The 23,993-nt window shown below is 32.5% G+C and overlaps 1 protein-coding gene across 5 annotated transcripts in view; it reads left to right on the forward strand.

Moving 5' to 3' along the window:
* The window catches only part of TLK1 (tousled like kinase 1), a 163,273-nt gene that overhangs the window by 123,694 nt on the left and 15,586 nt on the right, over positions 1-23,993 (forward strand). For all 5 annotated transcript variants that reach the window (XM_074303144.1, XM_074303142.1, XM_074303143.1 and 2 more), the window contains one exon: positions 8,402-8,468. In XM_074303144.1, coding sequence (XP_074159245.1) covers positions 8,402-8,468 — 67 coding nt within the window. The remainder of the gene's footprint in view (positions 1-8,401; positions 8,469-23,993) is intronic.

Here is a 23,993-nt window from a genome sequence, read left to right on the forward strand (position 1 = left end):
GTGACCATATAATCAGAACAGCTTATTTTTCCTTCTTATTTTTATACTCTATGGTATTTCAAGTTTAGAAACCATACCAGCTTGGGTAAAGAGGGAATTTCTTTTTTCTGGGAGATTGCTATACCAGGAAAGGTCCAGTTCTTATCCCTATGTTAGTGATTAGGAAAATGAAGGTGTGGTGAGTGCCTTGGGATTTGAATCCATGTCTTCTTGGCTGAGGAAGGATGGTTAGGTGGTATAATGGATAAAAAAATGCCAGGCCTAGAGTCAGAAAGATTTATCTTACTATGTTCAAATCTGCCTTAGACACTAATAGCAGTGAGAAATGAACAAATCACTTAACCTTTTTTATCTCAGTTTCATCATTTATAAAACGAGCTGGAGAAGGAAATGGTAAACCACTTCAGTATCTTTGCCAAGAAAACCCCAAATAGAGTCAAGAAGAGAGTCAGAGATATGACTGAAATACTTGCTTTTATAAAGTGAAATAAGCCGAACAACTTTTTGGTGAGAGTTCAGCACTCTCCTATACCATACTACATCTCAAAATATATATAAAGAAGTTGTGATTATCTTTAAAACTGATCTTTTATTTTCTTTATCTCATATAACTAGGGTATCTTTTGAGTGATGAGATTATGAGCTTTAAATGATTTCTTGAAACTCTCTCTCTTGTGTAACCCTTGTCTGTTCTTAAGTGAAACATTTTGGTTCTAAATAGAAATGTTTCTCCATGGTTCCCTTGATAGAAGGTATGACTTCCATTTTTTGCCACAAAACATTAACATTTTTTTTTAATGCTTATTAATGTCTGTTTTTTTTTTTCTTTTCTTCCATCTTTTTTTAAAGCCATCTTTTATTTATCCTCCCTTTGCCCAACCTTCCTAAAAAAACCCAAAACATTCAAACCAAACAAAGCAATTAAATCCATGTCTTCCATTTTCAGCATACATATTCATTTTCTGTTTTCTATGGGTTATTCATTATATTCATTTTTAATTCATTTGTCACCTTATGTTTTTTTATTAAGTTGTTATAATCATGTAATTTGTTCTCCTAGAAACCAATTCATATAGATCTTCCCATGTATAGGAGGCCAGGTCTGAGTCAGGCCAGTCTAATAACTTAGGCCTTATTTAGCATGGTAGAGGGAAAGCATTTAACAATGATACAGTCTTGATTCAGTAAGGCATAGCTTTCTTGACCTTATGTTTGTCCATGATGGCCCTGCAGTTAAAAGCCTGAGGGACAAACTGCTCATTCCTCATGCCTTGGGGTTTTTCAACCTGGGCTACCAGGAAGCTAAATCAAAACCCTTAAGTCTTTTGAGCCAATTAAACCTTGACTGCTGTTTTCAATATTTTTAAAGAAAAACTAGTCTTAGGAATTTAGAATGTTGCTATTACCATATCATGTTTTTCTGAATTGCTCATATTTGTCTTCTTACAGTGCATTAATATTCAAATGCCAGAATTTATTCAATCACTCTCTAGTGATAGGATCTACTTTGTTTAGTTTTTGTCCTTATAATAAAACAGGTAATGTGACTATTTTAGTATGTATTTTTCCCTTTTTTTTCTTTTATATATTAGTATACGTGTCCAGTAGTGAAATTTTTGGGGTCAAAGTTTGTGACAATGTGAGTGGCTTTGTTTGAATAATTTGAAGTTTTTTCCAAAAGGATTGGAACAATTCAAAGATTGACTAATGTTTTATTAATATTGAAACTTAGTAATATATATTTCAATAATTTGTTTGAATTAGTAAATTGGAAATAAAGCTCTGGATTACTTCAGAGCATTTGCTGTCATAAATTATGAATCTGTAGCTTCTTTTGCATGAAGAAACCCTGATCTGTATTTAACAACTAGGGAAATTTTGATATTCTCTTAAAATGTTTTTGTTTCAGGTAGTATTATTTTAGAAAGATTTTTTTTTTTTTGGAAGTTTTAATTTCACTTTATTGCAACTAGAAAATATAGTTTTACATGTAAGTGGGATTTGGACACAAGAAAATCTGTCTTTAAGGCTTGAGAATCATTTTAATGCATTACTCCTAGGACTTCATTAGCCTCTTTCTATAGTGATTTTTAAAAATAAGATTTAACAGGTGAGAGTATAGGTCATCTGTGAGATGAAGGAGAGGGGAATGGACTAAATTTTCTCAGCAGTGCGAGGTCACTGAGTTTTGCGTATGTTTGCCTATTTCTTACATTTGTATTTTTTGTCTTTTTTGGCTCTCAGAATGATCTTCCTTTGGGATAGAAAGGAATGATGACTTTCTCTCTAAACATATTCATGCCAACAGGGAATCATGTGTGAGAGGCAATGGCATTTAAAACATTAGAATGTATTTGGGTGATTGGAGATTATAGGAATTGAACATACAGGAAAGCAGCAATCATATCCAAGAGAGAGAGCCAGGTAGACTGTGCTTCTCTTTTCCCTAATCTGTATTCTTAAGCAAAATCTGTGACACCTGGCCACAAAAATAATGGGTTATCTCTATAAACCTATATATTGGATTGAAAATTCATGATGGGAAGTGAAAGGAGTAAGCATTTGTAGACATCTACGGTATGCCAGGCCTGTGTTTTACATTTTTACAGTTTACAAACTATTTTACCATTATCATCTCATTAAATCCTTATAACAATCCTAAGAGGTAGATGCCATTATCATCTCCATTTTATAGTTGAAGAAATGAAGGCTGACAGAGCTCAAGTAGCTTGCCTAGGATCATATAGTTATCAAGGGACTGAGGTAATATTTGAAATCAGCTCTGCCTGATTCCATGCACAGTACTTTATCCATTGTATTGCCTACCTACCTAGCTAGTCTTAGGGGGGAAATAGGCAATTTGAATAAGCTGAGAGCAAAAGGGCTACAGACTAGCTATGGGACTTTAGATTCAAAATAGAAATGATTGGTAGTATCTCCAATCCTGGATACTTTATAATCACAATTGCCATCATCTTTATTCTTTAACTGGTTTCTGGTGTCTCATTACTGGAGGTCTTCAAATATAGAATAACTGATCACTTTTAAAAGTGCTATTAAGGGATTTCTGTATAGGTACAAGTTAATCAATATAACATTTGAAGTTCTATATATTCTAAGATTCTGGATATTGTAGAGAAGAATATAGACTGAATTTCTTTATGATAGACCACCCCTGATACAAATGATGACAAGAGATAGATAGCAATACCAAATAAATAAGTCTGTGTTCATAGTATACCAGATGAGGTGCTATGGTGGAATGGTGTTTTATATGAAACCTTTTCTTATTACTTTTGCTATTTAGTAGGTTGGAAGAGAGTAGTATCCCAGAAAAGAAATGATGTCAGAGATGCTTAATTCAGTCAACCCTTGGTTGGGCAACTATTTTATATGCTAGATGGTGTGAAAAGGATGAGAAGGAAACCATGTGACATTAGACATTAGAAAGACTTTTTTAAAAAAATAAAATTAATCCATTATCAGCTACTTAGCACTTATATGTGCTAAGCACTGTGCGACAAGTGTAAAGGAAAAGCAAATACATTCCTTTCCCTCTAGGAATTAATATCAAAATAGCAGAGACAACATTATGGATAATCTTGGAGGTCCTGGCACTAGCATCTGAAGAGATTAGGAAAGGTCATATGAAGCCTTCTTTGAACTGAATTTCAGAGGAAGCCAAGGATTCTAAGCCTCCCTAAGAAATTGGGAGGGAAAGCCTTCTAGGAATTCAGCATAGCCAAAGCAAAAGCACACTATTGGAGAAAGGGAGGGTCTTTTTCATGGAATGGTGTACAGACCAGTATGTTTAGATTGTAGAATGCATGAAGAGGAGGGACCATGTAGTGGAAATGTTTAATTATGTGTGTGTGTGTGTGTGTGTATGTGGCATGGCTAGGTCTATATTTTAGGGGGAATTATTTTGGCAGCTGTATGAACAGTGAAGTTGGAGTGGGCAATTAGACAGGTATTACAATAATCTAGACAAGAAGAGTTGAGATCTTTGTTCCTCTTTTCTAGGGTGGTAACTATTTGAATGAAAAGAGGGATAAAGTTGAGAAATGCTATAGAGAAAGAAGTTAAAGATTTGTTAACTGACGTGAAATGAATAAAAGAGTTAAAAATTATACTGATGATGACAGTAATAGGAAGTTTGCCAGAGGTATGGGTTGTGAGGATGTGTAATAAATTTGGTTTTGAACTTGTTGACTTTTATATACCTTATATATAGGACATATCTAAATAAATCCAAATATCCAAAAGGTGATATGGGACTGATAACTTAGGGAAAAAAACTGGAGCTGGATATATAGATCTGTGAATCATTGCATAGAGCATCATATTATTGATCACATCACTATGTAAGGTTGAACAAAGGAAAAGGATAAGACAGACAGATTTCTGAAATCACGTACTATTAGTGGATATGTTATAGATGAAGATTTCATCAGGAGAAAGAATTGGAAGGATTGCTCAGATAGGTAAAAAGAAAATGAAGAAAACCCAAAGAGAATAGAGAAGAAAAGTGTCAAATACTGAAGAGAGATCAAGAAGGATGAGGAAGGATCAAGAAGAGGCCATTAAATTTGGCAGTTTTTGACAACTTGGAGAAAGTAATTTCAGCTAAATGATAAGTTCAAAAGCCAGATTGATTAAATTCCTAAAATATCTCTTCTTCTTCCATCTCCTTTTTGAATTTCTAAAGCAATTCTATCTACATCATTTTTATTATTATTATTATTATTGTTATTACTATAAACAACTTAGGTGCTTGGATTTGCTTTAGACTTGATTTATGACATTGGAGGCACTGGCATAGGACTTCTCAGTGTGCCATGCTCTCATCAGAGATGAGCAAAGCAGATTTGAAATAGCTCAAAAGAAACACAAGGTATACAAATTTAAGAGAATCCACCCCAGTTGTTCACATAGGCTATTTGTGCCTATGTGAACATGAACTATTTGAATTTGTACATTCCAAGTTTGTATGGTTTGATCAGCCATAATCGGACATACTATAATTTGACTTTAACATATGGTGGCATCGTTTTGAAGTTGAAGGACAACAATCAACTAACCATTGTGTTCAGGCTAAGTTCTGGAACATTATTCAAAAAATGAAGACTTAAATTTAATACTTATAAACTTCATAGTTTTGTCATGAAGAAGGCAATCTAGGAAATCGGGACTAAGGTTTAAGCCAAGTAGGTCATGAAGAAAATAGAGATTTTATGTTGATTCAGGATTTTATTAATCTCTGTATTACCTCACATTTTATTGAGACAATTCAAATTTGACTATTCATTTTAAAAGATTTGGTTTAATATTTACATATGTCCTTCATACAATAGGTAAATGTTTCAAAGCTGTCTATAATAAGAATTCCAATCAATAAATCTTTTTCTGCTTTGCATCTCAACATCTGAGATATACTAAAAAAATAATAATCCTCATAAAAGTTTATTTGAAAAGAAGGATGAGGAAAGAGGTTGGAGTTCTGGCACTTCTATGGCCAGCTTCTAATTGTAATCTTCATAGTTGTAAGAAGTTAGAGTATCATAACATTTCTGTTCATTTGTGTGATTATTCAGGACTTACTCATTGTTGAGCTTCTTTTCTTTAAAATATATATAGGACATCCATTTCTATTTTTCTTAAAAAATTAAAAGTTAAAATGTTTTATCACCTTTTAAAAGAACTTAGCATGCCCTTTGATTTAAGCAGCATCCATTTTTCTATTTTTTTTCTTTCACATTGTTTCCCCTCAGAAGTCCTAAGAAACCCTTGACCCTTGGACAAATGGTCATCCTTTTAAATAACCTGTTGCCCTTGTTAATACAATAATTAAATTGCTACACACATTCCCCCCTCCAAAAAAAAAATTTAGCACAATTCCTTCCACATATTAAGTGCTCTATAAATATTAGCTATTTTTTTTTTCTTTTTGCTTCTGTAATGGTGGGAGTAAGCCAATATCAGAATCCTGTGATTAAATATCAGTGAGCTATAATGTGTACTACAGATTGAAGTTCCTTAAACTTGAGGTTTTAGGTCTGTCATTTAATATAAGCTCAAAATTCTGTTCTTCAAATTCACTTAGAATTGTGGTTTCCTGTAATATATGTAAAATTCATACGTGTGTGTGTGTATGTGTGTGTGTGTGTGTGTGTGTGTATAGCACTAGTTATTTCTAGTAAAATGTTATTCCACATTTGCATTAAACCAGTGGTTTTTATTAAAGAATCAAATCCTTATCCTTTTAATCATTTAAAAGTTTTTATTCTATAGTATGTAAGTTTTCGATTTGGCTTTTATACTGATAAAGTGTTGTGTTTTTTAAAACAGATTTTATAATTATGATCCATTTTTTAAAAGATGGATTTTAAAAACTTTGGTTTAGTAATTGATATTTGATTTTAATGTTTGCATTAATAAAATTTTAAAGACCTCATTTCTTCCTTATTGTTGATATTTTATGATTTGTTTTCATTTATGGCTATGTAAGGAAAAATGGCTATGTATGGTATTACTAAATTAAGGAAACTACTCATAAATAGTAAAATGTGTGTGTGTGTGTAGTAAAACATTTTTAATTCATAGCACACAAATCAGAATTTGTGATAACTTGGACCCAGAAAACTTTTGCTATACTTTTCCATTAAAATTATTGGTAAATGTTTCATGTAAAGTGAATATGAAACTACTGCAGGTAAATGTCTTAGTACTATGACATTAATAAGACACTAAATAAAACAGTTGATTAGAAATCATTTATAAATTGTCATTTATAGTACTTTGGTTTTAATTATCATACATAACAAAATTATAGAAAAAATCCTAACTGTTCATTCAGATTGACTTTCTGTATACCCCTCAGTTATTTTGAATTAGTAAGGTTTAATTGTAAAGATAAACATATTTTGGGATACATATTTGAGACAAAAATCCTTTTAGTTCTTTAGAATAAAACTTTCCCTAACAGAAAATAATAATTGTTCTTGAATAACCAAAGGTTGGTAGTTTGGCATAATGTCATCAAGTTTCTTCATTATTAATAAGAAAGTAAGAGACCCTAACTATCATCATTACATTTTCACACATGAATCCTATAAGGGTAAAAAATGTTGAAACCAAATAGTTTCGCTTATGCAGATCTTTGTAAGTAAATAACAGTATTAGAAATGTGATAAGAAACTAATTTTTTTTATTGACTATAGTTTGTATACTTACATTTAAAAACATCAATAAATAGTACATTTATGTATCACAGATAATGCCAGGAAAAGCATCTTTCTTATGAATTTAAGTATTAAAAAAGTTTGTTTTGTAGAGCTTTCTTTTTCTATACTTATCTAGAATTGACTTTTCTAGGAATATGATTAAAAAAAGAAATAGTTGCAGTAAGTTTATGCTGTAGAGGCTCATGAATACGAGTAAGTTAGTATAGCCTGTGTATGTGACAATAGAATGCCACTTTTCTTAATTCTCTGGATATTATGAACAATTTAAAACTTAAATTAAAACATACCATATCTGGTATGATAAATAAATATGGAAGTTTTCAGTGCTGATGTTTCTTCTTTTGACCATTTTCTTTAGGAAGTTTAGAATTCACTTAGTTTGTTAAAAGTTATCTGCTTTATAATGTTTTCAGATTATCAGAAACTTAAATGAATTAATAACAACTAATAAAACGTTTGTAAATCATATGCAAAATTGAAAATATGTAGGGAATAGAAAGCCTGCTTCTGAGCCAGGAAGAATTTAAATTATACCTCTGATATATATTAGCTCTATCATCCTGGCAAGTCACATACTCTGACATTGTTCTAAGAAATAACTCTCTAAGTCTAAATTTTGGAGCCAGTACTTATCTATAGTGATAGAGGGAATTTGCTAATTTGAAAAATTATTATATTAATGAAATCACAGGTCTAATCTTTCCCTAAATAAATACTTAATAAAAATGTGCGTGTGTAATTTAACATTATTTAATTCATTGTCTTGCATGCATTCATTGCATTGCATTTGAAAACTTATTATGACAAAATTTTCATAACTAAAGAAATATTTTGTTACACTTTAATAACAGTGAAAACATTCTTTCTGGATTGTGACTTTTTTTATAATTTTTTTCACTTGAAAACCACTGTCTAAAGTAAGTGATGTAGAAGTTTTTTAAAATATCCATGTTATATACATATCATATTTTGGATGGTTTAATAATTTATTGCATATGTTAGACTAAATACAACTCTAATATTTCCATCTAGATTCTCATTTTGATTAGTTGTTAATCATAAATGTTTTTGCACAAAAATGTTTTTTATATTTAGTGGCTCACCTTTTAAAATAAATAATCTTAATTTGTAGGATTACTGTTTTATTGTTTTGGCAGGCTGACTTTAGCAGAGTACCATGAACAAGAAGAAATTTTCAAACTTAGACTAGGACATCTCAAAAAGGTATGTGGACTTGGTGAACTGGGGTTTTTAGTTTAATTGTGAGTGTTGGAACTGGGGAGTCTTATTGAAGGAGTTGAAAATGGGAGAAACAGTGAAGATAAGAGATGAAAAGGACCAATGAGGGGCTATAGGAAACAGCTTAGTTTTGTTTTTTGTTGTTGTTGTTGTTGTTCTTGTTTTTTTTGTTTTTTTTGTTTTGTTTTTTTTTTTTTTTATGAAACTTGGAGCACATGAAAGGTCAATATAATTTATGCACATAGCAGAATAGTAGTTATTGCTTGGTTAAAAATAGCTCTAGACTAAGTTTAAATTCTTTAGACTTGAATTTTTTTTTTATAAAATATGTTGTATAATATAACTACAATAGTAAAATTCCATATTGCTCTTGTTTCATTGTTTTATAATAAATTATGAATATTTCCAGTGCTTTTGTAATAATCTATGGTTTTCAAACTATTGTATACATGGTTTAAATTTTTTTCACAAATATTTATTTTTAAATTTGATTATCAGTGAAATAATTTGAATTATTATAAATAAGGAATGTTATTGTAAAAAAAAAACCTTTGATGTTTTAAAATTTGATTTGTATTCATTTGTAAAGCTGCTGTCAATTATCAGTATCCTGGTTTTGATTTTGCATTGCTGTTTAAAAGTGTTTCATTAGCTTATTCCTAGTTCAATCTGTTAAAAAAATAATTTTTTTCCTAAATAATGAATATTTTGTATTTCTTTAAAATGTTTCCCTTCTTCTTTTGTATTTATGTCATTTCAAAAGATGTACTGACAAGATTGTAAAAAAGGAAGTAGAAAAACCTTGCCATCATCTTTACTGAACCTTAACACATGGATACCACTGAAACAACCTCATTTTTATGTCATCTAAAATTCAGACTTGTTTATTTACTTACCCTAAAATGGGGAGAGATCTTTTTTTTAAACCCTTTCTATAAAATCCTTCTTTTGTATTTTAAAACCTCAATATCAAATATATTCTAGTTGCACAAGTGTAATATGGGAAAGAAATTATGATCTTAAGAGCAAAGTAACTTATTTTATTTTTAATTATAGATTTTTACATTTTCCAGAATGTTTAACTCTCCTCTATATGGTTTGGGGGAAAATGGTTGTGGGGGAAGATGGGGGAGAAATGTATGTTGTCAGATATATATATATTTTTTTAAGCTGGTTTCTCTTGTGTACATAATTTTATTGTACTCTTTTTTTAGCAAATGGGCCAGAGGATAATAAAATACTTTGTCCCTTCCAACTCTCAAAAAAGTTGTCTACTAAATAATAATTTAGGTTATCTCATAATAAAATACATTGTTAGAATAATCACCTCTATTTACATTATAGCTTTAAACTTTGATCCAAGACATGCTTTGGCCTTTAACCTTGATATAACCTGAATTCTTCATTTAATTCTACATAGAAATTCTATACCTAATTTAGTGTTATTGCTACTTCAGTATCTTCCTTTAAAATCCTAATTATTCTTAATAAAATCTTCCAACCATTCTAAATCTGTCCCCTTCTCCTTCCAATATTGTCTTGTTCTTACTGTTCCCCTTGTCCGATAACAGATTCCACCAAAAGTGCCTAAAAGGGTTGTTTGTCCAATACCTTCCAGCCCAATGAGAGGTCTCATTTTGGCATTTAAAATTTGAATGTACAACATTTATGTCTTTATTAAAAGTGAATTATTCTTTGTATCTCTGCTTTACATTATATTCAGCATAAGATCATAGGGACTTTTATTGTCTTCAGTTCAGTAAAGCTTTTTCTGACTCTTTATTTCTATATAAAATAGAATGGTTTAAAATCTCTTTCTAGACATTAGACAATATGTTATATATGTGTGAATCTTTAGGAAAACTTCTTATGGAAAGCCTGAATTTATGTGGCAGATAAATTAGGGATTGGCTAATTTTAATACAGTGAAATTCTTTGTTTTTTCAAAAGCCTCTGTGGCAAACTTGCCTTTAAATAGTGAGCTTCTCTTAGCATTCATAATAATTGATTCATAGATAGCTGTAAAAGTAACACTTTTTAAAAAGAGATATAGTTATAAACAGTATAAAAAACAGTGTCCTTTTCTTTTAATGCCTATGATTTTCTCTCCTATGATTTATTTACCCTTTCAGTTTTTATATCTCTTTGTCTATTCATTCTCTTATCTTTGTACCTTTTATGATCAATTTTCTTTTTTCTCTTTGACTTGGAATATACTCACTGAATTGACAATAAGAGCTTCATAGTTATAACTCTTCTTCCTCCTTACCTATCCTAACTTACATATTTGTACTCTTTTCTCTTTGTCCTGAAGCTATTATTTGGGGAGAGTAGAAGAAACTATAACCTTGAAACATATCCCAGTGTTCTTGACATTTGAAAACTCACCATGTGCCAAGCAATTTGGGTCCATATCTTGACTCTGTAGCATGTTATTTGTGTGACTATGAGTGAATTGTTAAATCTTCTATGGATGTTTTAGCTACAAAAAATGAAGGAAGAGGACTAGATTATCTCTCTAGTCCTTCCCATCTCTGGATTGATGATTCTCTGATATTAAGTTTGATAGACTTTGGGCTGTGGGCGTGTTCCCAAAAGAAATATAAAATTTACACGAGAGATGATGGTAACCCAAATGTCATTGGCAGTATCACTGTGGAGCAGAAGTGGACACCTGCTCCCTTCATTTACTATAGTTTTACATTTGAATTATGAAACATCATTCAATCGTGTGTTTAAAAAAATAATAATTAGGATGTCTTACCCTCTTTTGGATATTTTAAGACATAGGGAAGGGCAATAGAAAAGGAATAAGCATTTATTAAGCTTTTTGGTGCCAGGTAATATGCCAATTTATTTTCTCATTTGATCCTCACAATAGCCCTGTGAGGTAGGTAGATCCTATTGTGATCTTACATTTGGAAAAACTGAATCAGGTTATAGACTTGCCCAAGATCACACAGTAAGTGTCTAACACTGAATTTCAACTCAGACCCATCTGGTTCTAACCACTGCACTAGTTAACTTGAGTCCAGAAGATGCATCATTACTATGTAAAGTTACCCTGCTCCTGCACTTGTTAGACTTGAATACATTTGATATTTTACTTTTACTTTCACAACTTCTGCCATGGACTGGATTGTGATCTTTTGGGTGTTGTGAAATACACTGGATTCTATCATCATTGGTCTTAAGGTAGCCAACTCTTAAGAATGAAGAGTGTCTAGTATATTTTTGCATCATCAAGCTACCAAATTAAATTGAAGAACTTGTTTTCTTGATTCATAAATATTTCTATAGTTTGAGAAAAATGACTAATTTCCTGATTGATAAAGGATGTCAGCAATTGAACAAAATGATTTGGTTGGGATTTTGGCAATAGTGAGAAATAAATGCCTGAGGAAGTGTATGACAAATAATATGGTACTGAGTTATATGTAAATTTGTGGAGAAAATAGTGGAACTCCCATTTAATTGTTCTTTACACAGTTACTTTGTTTTGAGGTGCATTTTAATGTATAATGGAAACTAAAGAACAAACAACATGCATTAGCTTTATGCAGTTGAATTATTATATCTCAACTCACTAGAATAGAGAATGAATAACAAAAGGATAACCAAAACAATTGTTGCTGAGCAAATTTAATAAAGTTTCTACCTGTTCCTCATAAAAGGAACAATCGTAATTTTGTGATTTCTGGCCAATGCTGAAAGAATTTGTTGAATTGGGGGCTCTTATGTTTTGTTAGTGTTTGTCTTTTTGTCACTTGTGTGTATAAACGAGTTTTTAACAGTATTTATTGGGTGTGAGTAACTATAGTAGTGAGGCAAATTATTTGAGTGAGTTCTATTTCAAAGATTCCGTGAGTTTGGCTTTTAATTTTAGAGAAGCGAATTCATCTTGTACTTTTCTTGTCTCTAAATAGAAGAGTTTGCTTTGCCTTAAGCCTTTTGGGAGATAAACCATTTAACTTTTTGGCAGTTAAAAGGAGTCATTTTAAGTTAATTGTATCATACTTCTAAAGTGTCTTCTTTGGAAGTTACATTTGTGGGTGTTGCATGAGTTAGTTGATTTTCACTCCAAATTTATTTTTATAAAGGTCAACTCAAGAGACAGGTATTCCTAACAAAATAATATAATTTTCTCAAAATTAATTTAAAATTTATTTTTAAGCTTCTTATAAAGGACTCTAACATATCAAACCAATAAATAAGATGATGTGGGGAGAGTGTAAACTAATATATCTAAAACTGCTTTAATTAGGAAAAATAACTTTTTGTTACTTCAGCAAGTCAAATTCAGTTTACCAGTAATGTATATATACAACTTATCCCTTGAGTATCATATATTAAAAGCTTGTGCTTGCAACGAAAATTATTGCATTTCCCTTAGCAGATTTTTCCTCTTAGGAAAAGCTGCCAACTCTTTCCCATTTTGTGTAGCTGATGGTTCCATGTGGAACCAATGGATTTTAGTAAACAAATTAGCAAAATTATTTTATCAGGTTATTTTATATTGATCCTTAGGGTAGATAAATTCTAGGAATAAGGAAATGTTAAATTTAGAAATAGAGACTTTTTTTAGGTTACCTTTGTAGTCCATATTTTATTTTGTAGTTTTGAAAACTTTGTTGACAAGTACTATTTAATGGTTCTGTACTTTATAAGAAAGATTAGTAAAATTAAAAACATTAGTTGCCATCATTCCTGTAACATTCTTGTCAAAACATTTGCCATTCAGAGGCAACATCCTTTGACTGATAAGTTTTTATAGTTGGGAGAACCTTGTTCCTGTTTTCCTCCTGCTATTTACTAATTGATGCTGTGAATGATATAGAGGGATTTTATGGTGTACACAAATCTCTAGCCTTCTGGATTTTTTATGTAAAAGATACTTAGTTTTTAAAAGTTAATAAGGAGAAGTGGTGTATATAGAGAGCTAAAAACTTTAGTGAAGTTTAAGATGTGATACATCTTGTAATAGGAACTTTAAAAATTTTTCTCTTGTATATTTTGAGAAATGTGGAGGTTTGATTTATAATCCTCAAATATAAATTCAGGAAATTTGGAAAAAATGTAAATGAATTTTAATGGGTGTTGGATTGGTCAAGGATCATCATCAGCAACACAAAAAGTACCTTTGCAGAGATGGAGTCAGAGGGCCAAACTATTTACAGTCTCTTCAGTCTACTAAAACACAAATCCCATCCAACATGCCACCTGATACCATTTCTCTCTCTCTCTCTCCTTTGCTCCTTGTGATGTGGCATTCACCTCTCCTTGTGCCTCCGTTCTGAAGAGATAAAAGTATAGCAACAGCCCTGCCCTTCAGTCAGCACTGCCACAGAAATCCTGTTTTCTGACCGATATTGGCCATCTGCAGAGAAAAACTGAACCAGTCACAGGCAGCATCAGCATCAGTATTAATCCTCCATGATGAAATTTTTACAGGTCAAGACCAAGGACAGCTCTTTTCTCACTCCTTCACAGTGGATCATTCAACTAGTTGAGATGGAAGACACGGGATTTCTGCAACCTTTTGAACAGTGGAATATAACAGGGCACTGATTTTAGGTGAATGAGCACCAATTAATACTGAAGTTTGACCTCCTTTTTGGTCTCCTTTTCAAGAGCAGCTCTGTTATCTTAATTCATCCATCCCTTATGACAAATACCAAGAATTTATGGGTACTATTTGTTGTGAGTTAAATTTGAGATATAACATACATAAATGTTTTAGTAACATAGCTGGAAAACCCCATATGAGACTGGTTCCCCAAACCTGTTCTTTCAATTTTTATTTTAATCATTCAAAAGAAATTTTTCAGGTGTTCCCTCTTTGGGCAAAGACAAACGTATTATGTCTATAAAATATAATACCACCAAATAGTTATCACAAAGGTATCTGGAGAGAAAGTACTAAAAAAAAAAGGTTCCTTTCAGTTCTATATATAACCAGGTTAAATATATTGTTAAGCTATGTTACCTTTGAACAGTGTTGTGTATCCCATTCTGATTTCCTGCAATGGGAAAGAGAAAGTAATTCATTTGGGTTCATTGGTATATTATAAAATTGCCAAGAAATGGTATGGATCTTTGAATTTAAGATTGTCCTTTTGCCTAATTAAGTATGAGAGTCACATCTTAAGAAGATGTTATAAATATGGAGAATACAGAACTGTCAGTGCTAGAATTCAATAATGTTTATAAACACTTCCCTTATAGCAGCTCTTTTAGGTGTCATCCAATGAAGAACATGAATTTAGTATTTCCATATTCTTCTTGTTCTTATTAAAAATAAATCCAGTCACTTTTGAATGTTTTGAATTTTTCATTGTTTGCTTTAGATAGCAGAAAAAAACCAACCAACCATCTCATACCTAGTTCAATCCAGTTATTTTCTAAGCAACTCAACCCAAATGTTTCTACTTATCTGTAAAGATATTTAGTTAGGCAGTGTTGAATAGTGAATAGAGAACTAACCTTGGAACTAAAAAGTCCTGGGTTCAAGTTTTGCTTTTGACACAGACTAGCTGTGACCCATATCAAGTAGTTAACCTCTGAATGCTCTAAGCAGCTAAAATTCAGTGGCAGAAATGGTGTTAGCCTGCATTTGTAGATTTTTATCATCTTAGGTTTCCCTATGCCAGTGAAGTTACACAAATTCATATCTTATGCCAACTCTGTACTACTGAATATTTTTGGGGGGGTATTTTTGGTGATAGTTTAAGTAATTCAACTCAGCAAAGCATGGTACAAATTAGTTCAAATTTGGTGGTTAAGTCTATAATCAGCTGTGTTTTATGCAGGGTAAAATGAGGTCTTTGACTGTAGTTTGTCTTACAAATACATTGGTCATAAGGGAAATTGAATGAGACTGTGAGTAGTCTAAATCTCTATCACCACCACAGGAAATAACCACATAATTATATATCCTAATTAAAGATGATGAATCATTAGTATCATCTTCCTATACTAAAGATATATGTATATCTTTTATAAGTATTCTTAAACTATGTGCAGAAGTAGAATTGACAAGATTCTTAAAAGATCCACAGAACAAGAAGGGAGGGAAAAAAAAAGAGAAACACCATGCTAGGTTCTATGCCTTTGCACATATGCCAGAGCTATGTTTTAAGTTATGTATGCTTAAACTTTCCAGATAGTGATGACATTTCCGAACATTAAGGAATGTCAGTTATGTTATATAGTAGCTAATTTTATGTTATCAAGAATATATTTAAAATTAGAAAAATTTTTTACATTTCCTTTGCAATTTAATTTGGCTAATTACTGAAGTGCTTCTTTTTGCTTCTTTGGAGGTGATGATCCTCAGTCAAAATCTACTCTGCATCAATATATTATCAGTTTTCATGTAGGTCTTTTAAAACATAAGTTTTGCTTTGTGTGATAGTGTCTCTAAAAATACATTAGACTTGAAGGAGAGAAGAAGCATAGAAGAAAAGGAAAATCAGGAAGAAAGTAAAAAAAAAAAGTTTAGGAAATTACTTAGAAAATGAGCCTTTTTTTTTTTTTTCCTTTTTCTTTATTATTCAACCCTATTGAAACTGTACATTAGTTTAAGTTGAGTAGATCAACAATTAGTCTTATCTTTGTTTTATGTCCAGGTTGAATTTTTGTGTGTTCAGGATAAATGAGGGCACTTAAAAAAGAATGTGGCCGTCTAGAAATATAAGGAGGTATTGGAGTGGGGGCATGATTTGAGGAATAGCATTTCTTTCCATTTGAATTTCAGTCTTTGCGGTATGAAGAATAGGTTTAAGGTAGGTAATGGAATAGAAGTGTTAAAAAGAGATAGCTTGATTTTCCCGCCTTTTGCATTTTGAGAACCATCCTAAGGATCTATAGGTGCAAAAGAAAAAAATTTTTTAAAATGTTGCTTTATATTAGAATACTGTATTCCATTTAGAAAAAACTAATTGTACACTTTATTTGTAATTTGTAATCCTTCCCTGCTATCAACAGTTAACTATTCATTGTAATCTCCCATAGAGAACAAAAAAAGTTCTAAAGTTAACATTTCTATGATAACAAATATTTGTTGAATTTAATTAGTAAAAAATCAAATTTGCTATCAGTTTATTATCGTACAATTCAATTCAACAAACATTTGTTAATAAATGCAACTATTAACTTCAATTAAAGTTGGCTAGTTTCTTTCTCTGCATGATAATAGCAAATGCAAACACGACGAATTTTTGTTATTATATAGCGAATTATGTACTTTTTTTTTTTTTTTCCTTTTTTGTTTTAAGGGACTTGAAATATGATTTCAGCGATTTCAGCTCCTTGGTCTACCATCTCTTCATAAATACCTTGGAGCCAAGCTGTTTAATCCTTCCCTGGCACCTAATTTTGAGTATTTTGGCAATGTTGTTACTAATCAAAATTAATATGATGAAACCTATATCATCTTTCTTAATGAAGAAAACAATAAAGGTTGGATTTTATGCTAGCCTTGTACCTGATGATGTTGATGAGGTGTAGAGGGAACCAAAATGATGAGGTTTAGATTTGGGGTACCGAAATGAAATTAGGGTTACTGGTCCAGTTACTGGCAGGTTTAGGGTTCAGGGAGTCAAATGGTGCTCCCCTGTAATCCCTCAGAATTCTGCGCAAGGGTAGAGTTAAACTATGAGGTCTAGTGGTGGAGCAAGCAGTTCTCTGTAAAGGAATTTACAGACCCGAAAACCTAGATTAAAAAAAGAGGTTTATTATGGGGATTGGAAGTAAGGTTAAAGTCTAGTTCAGGAAATAGGTGAAGGTAGAGATAAAAGGGCACCGGAAACAGTTTCCAGTGGGCACAGACCCTTGGCGTGCCAGGCGTAGGGCTGGCATGTTTGGAATCTCTGCAAAAAGAGGATTTTAGTTTGCCTCTTTTTATAAATGAGAGATTTAGCTAAAGGGCCTCATTGGTGGAGTTCCAAGTTGGCTCAGATCCTAAGGGGTTGTGAGAGCCCAAGTTGGCTTAGGTCCTGTGGGGGCTGGGACTAGACCAGATTTCCTATTGCAATTCAAATGAGTGCTTTTGACCAGGATTTGTCAATCAAAGGTCCTAGCTTCCTGAATTGATAATGCATCTGGTAGAGGTTGGGAATCAGAAAGGAATAAATCAATCTGTAAGGACTGGTTTCTTAAAGGGACCACAGCCTTTTTCAATATTATCATTAAAATTTATTCAATCAGTAAATATTTAGTAAATGCCTAGTATTTGCTTATCTTTGTTCTGGGACCTCTTACTCCCTTATCTTCATATTCTCTCTTGGTTATCTTATTCTTTAATCAAGGGCCCAAAAGTCATCTTTTCATGAAACTTAAAAATTTGTACATCACCTAGAATTTCACTATTAAATTTTAGTCATATATTGTCAATTTCCCTCTCTTCCTCGACATCCTGTAGGCATGGCAAAGCTAGAAGGAGCTTTAGCTTTTAAAGTCAGAGAACCTAGGTTAAAAATCCCACTTCTATCACCACTTATATGTGTGACCTTGGTCATCATTTAATCTCTATAGATCTCAGTTTGTTCATCTATAAGATGAGGTTGTACTAAATGGCCTTTGAATTGCTTTCCATTTCTAGATAAAAGATCCTGAATCCAATATGCATCTCACAATCTTCTCTCTTAAACTTATCTTCCATACTTGCCTATTTTTCTTGAGGATATTATCATCTCAATCATCCATATTTATTACCTTAGACCCATCCTAGACTTTTTCCCCCCCTTTTCTCCTCCCATATCCAGTCACTTTATTATAAGTCTTATTTATTCTTCTTTCACAAACTTCTGGCCCTTTCTTTTCATTTGTACATCCTTTTTTAAAAGTCATTCAGTCATTTAGAATTTGTTAGGTGATTACTATATGCCAGCCACTGGCTTAAGCACTGAGAATACAAAGAAAAGTTGATTGGTTAAGGCCTGGATGCCCAGAATCTTAGTCTAATGAAGTCTCTCCTCCAGTATTGTAAGCAATGAACAAGATAATTAGAGATAATCCCAGAAGGAAGAATATATTGATACAATGGAGGACTGAGAATGTCTTCTTGTAGGTGAGATTTAAAAGAATCCTGGAAGCAAAGATGAGGAGGGGATAGTGTCCAGAAATAGGGAACAGTCAATGAAAACACTTTGAGCTCAGAGCATGGTCACTTTTTGTCTATACTATAACTTAAGCAAAATTTTATTAAGTACCTTTTTTGTGTGCATTGTTCTATACTTGCAATGCAAAAAGAAAAACAAAAGCCCATACCTAATCTAAAGGAGCTTGCCCTCTATTGGGAGTACTATTGGAAATAAAACATGTACTAGTAAATGAATGCAAAATAGTTTGAAGAAGAAGAAAATGCTAATAATAAAGGGAAGATCGGTAAAGATCGCCTTAGAGGAGGTGATACATGAGCTATGTTTTGAAGGAAGCATTCCAGAGATGGAACTTTTGGAAAGGCAGGAGGAGGAAGTAGTTGGAATGTTAGATATAAGAATTAAGCAAGTGTGCCCGACTAATAAAAAAGTACATAAAGGGGGAAGTCTCATGAAATACAGCTGGAAAAGGAAGTGGGAGCTAATTTCATGTTCAGGACTTAAATGCTAGGCTGAGTATTTTGTATTTCGTCCTAGAAGTAATAGGACATCATTGAAAATTCTTTCATTGTGGTGAGGCAAATATTCTAGGAAAATCAATTTGACAGTTGTTTGGAATGGATTAGAGGAGAAACAGATTAGAGGCAAGGAGACTATTGTAGCAATACTAGGAGAGAGGGAACTATCATTGTGCGTAAAAGGAAGGGTACATATTAAAGAGATATTGTGAAGGTAGGATTGGCAAGTGATTACAATATGGGGTTAGGGAGAAGGAGTGCCGTGAACGATTTCAAAGTGCTATCAGCAGAAATGGGGAAATTTATAAGAGGAGTGAATTTTTGAGGAAAGATAATATATTCCATTTTAGACCCATTGAGTTTGAGATGCCTTTGAGATAACCAAGTTGAGATGTCTCAAGAGTTACAAGAATTCAGAAGTAAAAGAGTAAATTTAGAGAATCCTGCTTAGGGATGATAACAGAGACCACATGCATGGATTAGATCACAAAAGGAGAAAATTGTTGTGCAAGAAAAATGTCCAGGACTTGGGGGATGCCTAAATTTAGTGGTTACAAAGAGAAAGATAATCTAATAAAAGGGATTCAGGAGTGAACTTCTTGATTGCTCTCTCTCCTATAAGTATCTTCTTTCTCCATTTAGTAAGTCGATTTACATTTATTAAGCAACAATTAACACCACAACTTTGTTAAGCATTAGGAATACAAAGAAAGGCAAAATACAGTTCTGACCTCTCAAGGATATTACAGTCTAATAGAGTGGACAGTATGCAAATAACCATGTACAAATAAGCTGTATATATACAGGATAATTTGGAAGTAACCAACAGAAAGAAGACAGAATTAAGGGGATTGGGAATGGTTTCTTGTTCTGAAAAAGCTTGGTTTTTAATTGGAACAGAATACCAAGATGAGGAGGGGAAAGCATTCCAGAACTGAGGGTAGCAAGTAAAAATGCCTAGAGTAGGGAGAAGGAAACATCTCATTCAACAGTGAAATGGTGAGAAAAGGTATAAGAAAATTGGAAGGGGGCAGAAGAGGCAGCAGATTCTGAAGATGAATTTTGAAGTACAGATATTGTTGATATTGTGTGGATTTTTTATTTGGTGCTGACATGATAGGGAAACATTAGACTTTGAGTAGGGGTTTGACTGTGATTAGAGCTTTGCTTTAGATCATTTTGAATTCTGAGTGGAGAAGGGACTGGAATGGGAAGAGTAGCAGCAAGAACAATCTGTAGACATGAGGTGATAAGAGCCTATATCAAAGTGGTGATAGAAGAGAGAGTATTTTGCTAGTATGTTGCTAAAAAGGTAAAATTAATATAGCAATATGTTGTATGAAGTTTGACATCTAGGTTGCAAGCCTTGAGTAAATGGAAGAAACTTGGGAAGAAGGGTGAGATTAAAGTTTGGTTTTGGACATGTTGAGCATAATCTATGGGACATCCATTTAGTCTTGATAGGCAGCAGTTAGAGATGGGAAACCAAAGATCTGCAAGAGAGATCAGTGCTAAGATGAATAGATGTGAAAGTCATCAACATAGACATAATTGTTGAATCCACAGGAGTTTATGACATCACCAAATGAAATAGTACACAGAAAAGGAGAGGAACCTGGACATAACCCTTTGGAAAACCCACAGTTAACAGATAGGACCTGGATGAAGATCCAGCAGAGAATATCAAGAAAGAGTGATGACATAGGTAGAAAGGGTGTGTCATAAAAACCTAACATTTAAAATCCTGAACATTAAATTAGCTCTTGCTTCCTTTGCCAGTCTTATTTCATATGACTTTATGTACTTTTTACCATTCAGGCACACTTGCGTAATTAAGTATCATATAACATTTCAACTTCTACCTCCTTTTGCCTTTCCAAAAGAAGAAAAAGATGGACAGTGTTAAAAACTACAAACAATCTAAAGAATTGAGTCTGAGACTTCGATTTGGCAATCAAAAGATTGAGTGACTGGATAGTTTCATTCCTGTAGTAGAAACCTGAGGCCCTTAAACTATAAAATAGGGCCCTATGGGCTGCATATTGACTTCACTTTTAAATCTAATGTTAATTATGTTTTATTGTATTTTTATTTATCTTAAGTGTTTTCTCCAGAGAAATAATAATCTAGTTCTAGCTATGCTTTGGTGCTATTGGGCATACATGATTTATACCACTGCTGCCAAAATGATCTTCCAAGTCTGACCATGTCACTTCCTTGCTGTTAAACTTTCAGTGTAAAGTAGAAATTCCATAGTTTGTTATTTAAATACAATATTACTACCACTTCTCTTCTCATGCTTGATATTGTGTGGATTGTTCCCCTAAATTCACCCACTCTATTCTTTATTTTTGTGCAATTGCACAAAGTGCCCTTTGTGCTTAGAATTCACCTTCCTTCAAGAGTCCTCTTCATTCAAGGCTCTGTTATAATCTCTGTTAAGCCTTCCTAAGTCTCCCAATTGTTAGCATAGCCTCATTCAGTTTTCCTTGAATTATGTGTATCTGTCTCCCCAGCAAAGTATAATATCACTGTGTTTAATAAATGTTAGTTGATTTGAATTGAGTACTATGGAAGGTTTTTTAAAAAAAAGGGCAAATGTGACTACATGTCCACAAGATTCTTCATCTTTTTTTAACCTTATCAGTAACTGAATTATCTTTATTTCTAATTTGAACTTAACATGCCCTTAGGAAACTATCATATATAGTTGCCATATTTTATAATATATAAAACAAACATTAGAGCAAGCATCCTGATGGCCAAAAATGTATTCAGGAGTTTTAACAACCCTACTAAATTTTCAGTAATATTTCATCAATTTGTCTTAAGTCATTTGAGAACAAAAATTTGTAGCATGAAAGTTTCACTATGATGTACATTAAGTTCTTGCTCATATTTTAACATAGGGGATGTTTCTTATTTGGTCATTCAACATTCAAAATGTAGTAGTAGAAAGACCACAAAGCCAAGTGTTAGAAAAATCTAATTCTAATCCTGAATCTGGCATTATCTGTATAAATTAGGTCTTAATGATGAGGTCTAACCAAATGTTGAGGTCTAGTTAAGGGATACCTAATTAAAATTAGGATTAATTGAGATCTAGTGGCAGGGTTGGGGTACAGGGAGTCAAATGGAGCTCCCTTGCAACCCCTTTGGATTAGGCACAAGGATACAAAGTTAAATGAGTTCTAGAGGCTGCGAGAGTCACCTGTAAATGAATTTACAGGCCGGAAAACCTAGATTGATTTAAAAAAAGGTTTATTGTAGGGTTTGGAAGATTAAAGTCTGGTTAGTAAAAAGTATTAGATAGAGGTAGAAATATACCAAAAGCGGCGGACAGAGAGAGTCTGTGATGCAAAGCATGATGTTTGCAAGTTTCAACTCTCTGACAAGAGATGATTCCAGCTTGGCTCTTTTATTTGCTTGAAGGAGCCTATGGGCAGTGCCAAGTTTTTGGTGGGCTTTTCAGATAAGGAAGAAACTTTGTTGGGGGTTGGGGAAACCTGAGCAGATAATTGGGGCTGAAAATCCAAGCCAGCTCAGATCTGGTGGGGGCTGGGTACAGCCCAAATTAGCTCAGACCCTGATCTCTCCTCCCCTTGGAATACAAAAGGGTGGTTTTGACCAGATCTTGTAAATCAAAGGTCAGTCCCAAAGGAAGTTGGAGATCAGAAAAGGAATCTTAAAGGGGCTATAGCCCCCATCATTTCTTCATTATTCAAATCAATGAAATTTCACTAGAATATGTTAAGATCCTTGTAGTTATTCACTATTTGTGTTCAGTGATTCTAGAAAATGAGACTTTCTATTTTTTTTTTTTTTTCCCATTCTAGAAACAGCAATTTTTCTAAATTTTAAAACCACACGGGGGCAGCCATCTAGGCATAGTGGATAGAGCACCCACCTTGAAGTTGAGGACCTGAGTTCACATGTGGTCTCTGACACTTAATACTTCCTAGTTGTGTGACTCTGGGCAAGTAACTTAATCCCAATTGCCTCAGCCAAAAAAAAAAAAAAAGCACAAATAAAAAATCTTAGCATAATTATTAACATTCTTTGAATAGTAATTGTGAATGAGACTTCTGACAATTGGGTCATTTTCATCAGTACTTTTTTTAAAAAGTTTTTATGAACTAGAAAATCAAACGTTTCCACATATAAAAGCCAGGAAAATGAGGATTCTGTATGTATGTGAAACTGAATCAGTTACATATGACCTGCATTTTTAAGTATATATAAAAATTAATGAAATGGTACCAACATTTCCCTGCTTCTCCAGCAATAAATTTTTATACATACACACACATATTTCTAAAGAAAGCATTGACTTATTTTATTCACACGTAGTATAAATATAGTACCAATTTATCTGGTGATATCTTAAATGTAAAACATAAACGATTATTTATGAAAAAGTTTTTCTCTTAAAGAGTACTTGAAAAATCCTTCTGAATTTAAATTGTAAAAGAGAGAGAGTGTGTGTGTGTGTGTATCTATATATATATATATAATTTATCTTAGAGGAAGATACTTAAGAAAGATATAATACTTTTTTAAAATATTGTGTACACTTTTAGAATTTGGAATCAAAAAACCTTGATTCAAATTCTGGCAAGAATTTGGAATCAAAAAACCTTGATTCAAATTTTGGCTCTGTCCCAAATAACCTCTTTTCCCTCATTTCATAAAGTGGAATACACACACAAACACACACAAAATATATTCCTATTATTACCTTAATAAAACTATAAGCTTGTTGTAATTGTGATTTACCCAACAAATCCAGATTTAATTCCAAACTAGTACTAAAAACGTTAATGTACAAATAAAGATGCTTCTTAAATATAGAATTTCCTTTCTAAAATCCAAAAGTAAAAAGTTAAACTTTT

This window comes from Sminthopsis crassicaudata, chromosome 3 (assembly GCF_048593235.1).
Source record: "Sminthopsis crassicaudata isolate SCR6 chromosome 3, ASM4859323v1, whole genome shotgun sequence".
Lineage (NCBI taxonomy): Eukaryota > Metazoa > Chordata > Mammalia > Dasyuromorphia > Dasyuridae > Sminthopsis > Sminthopsis crassicaudata.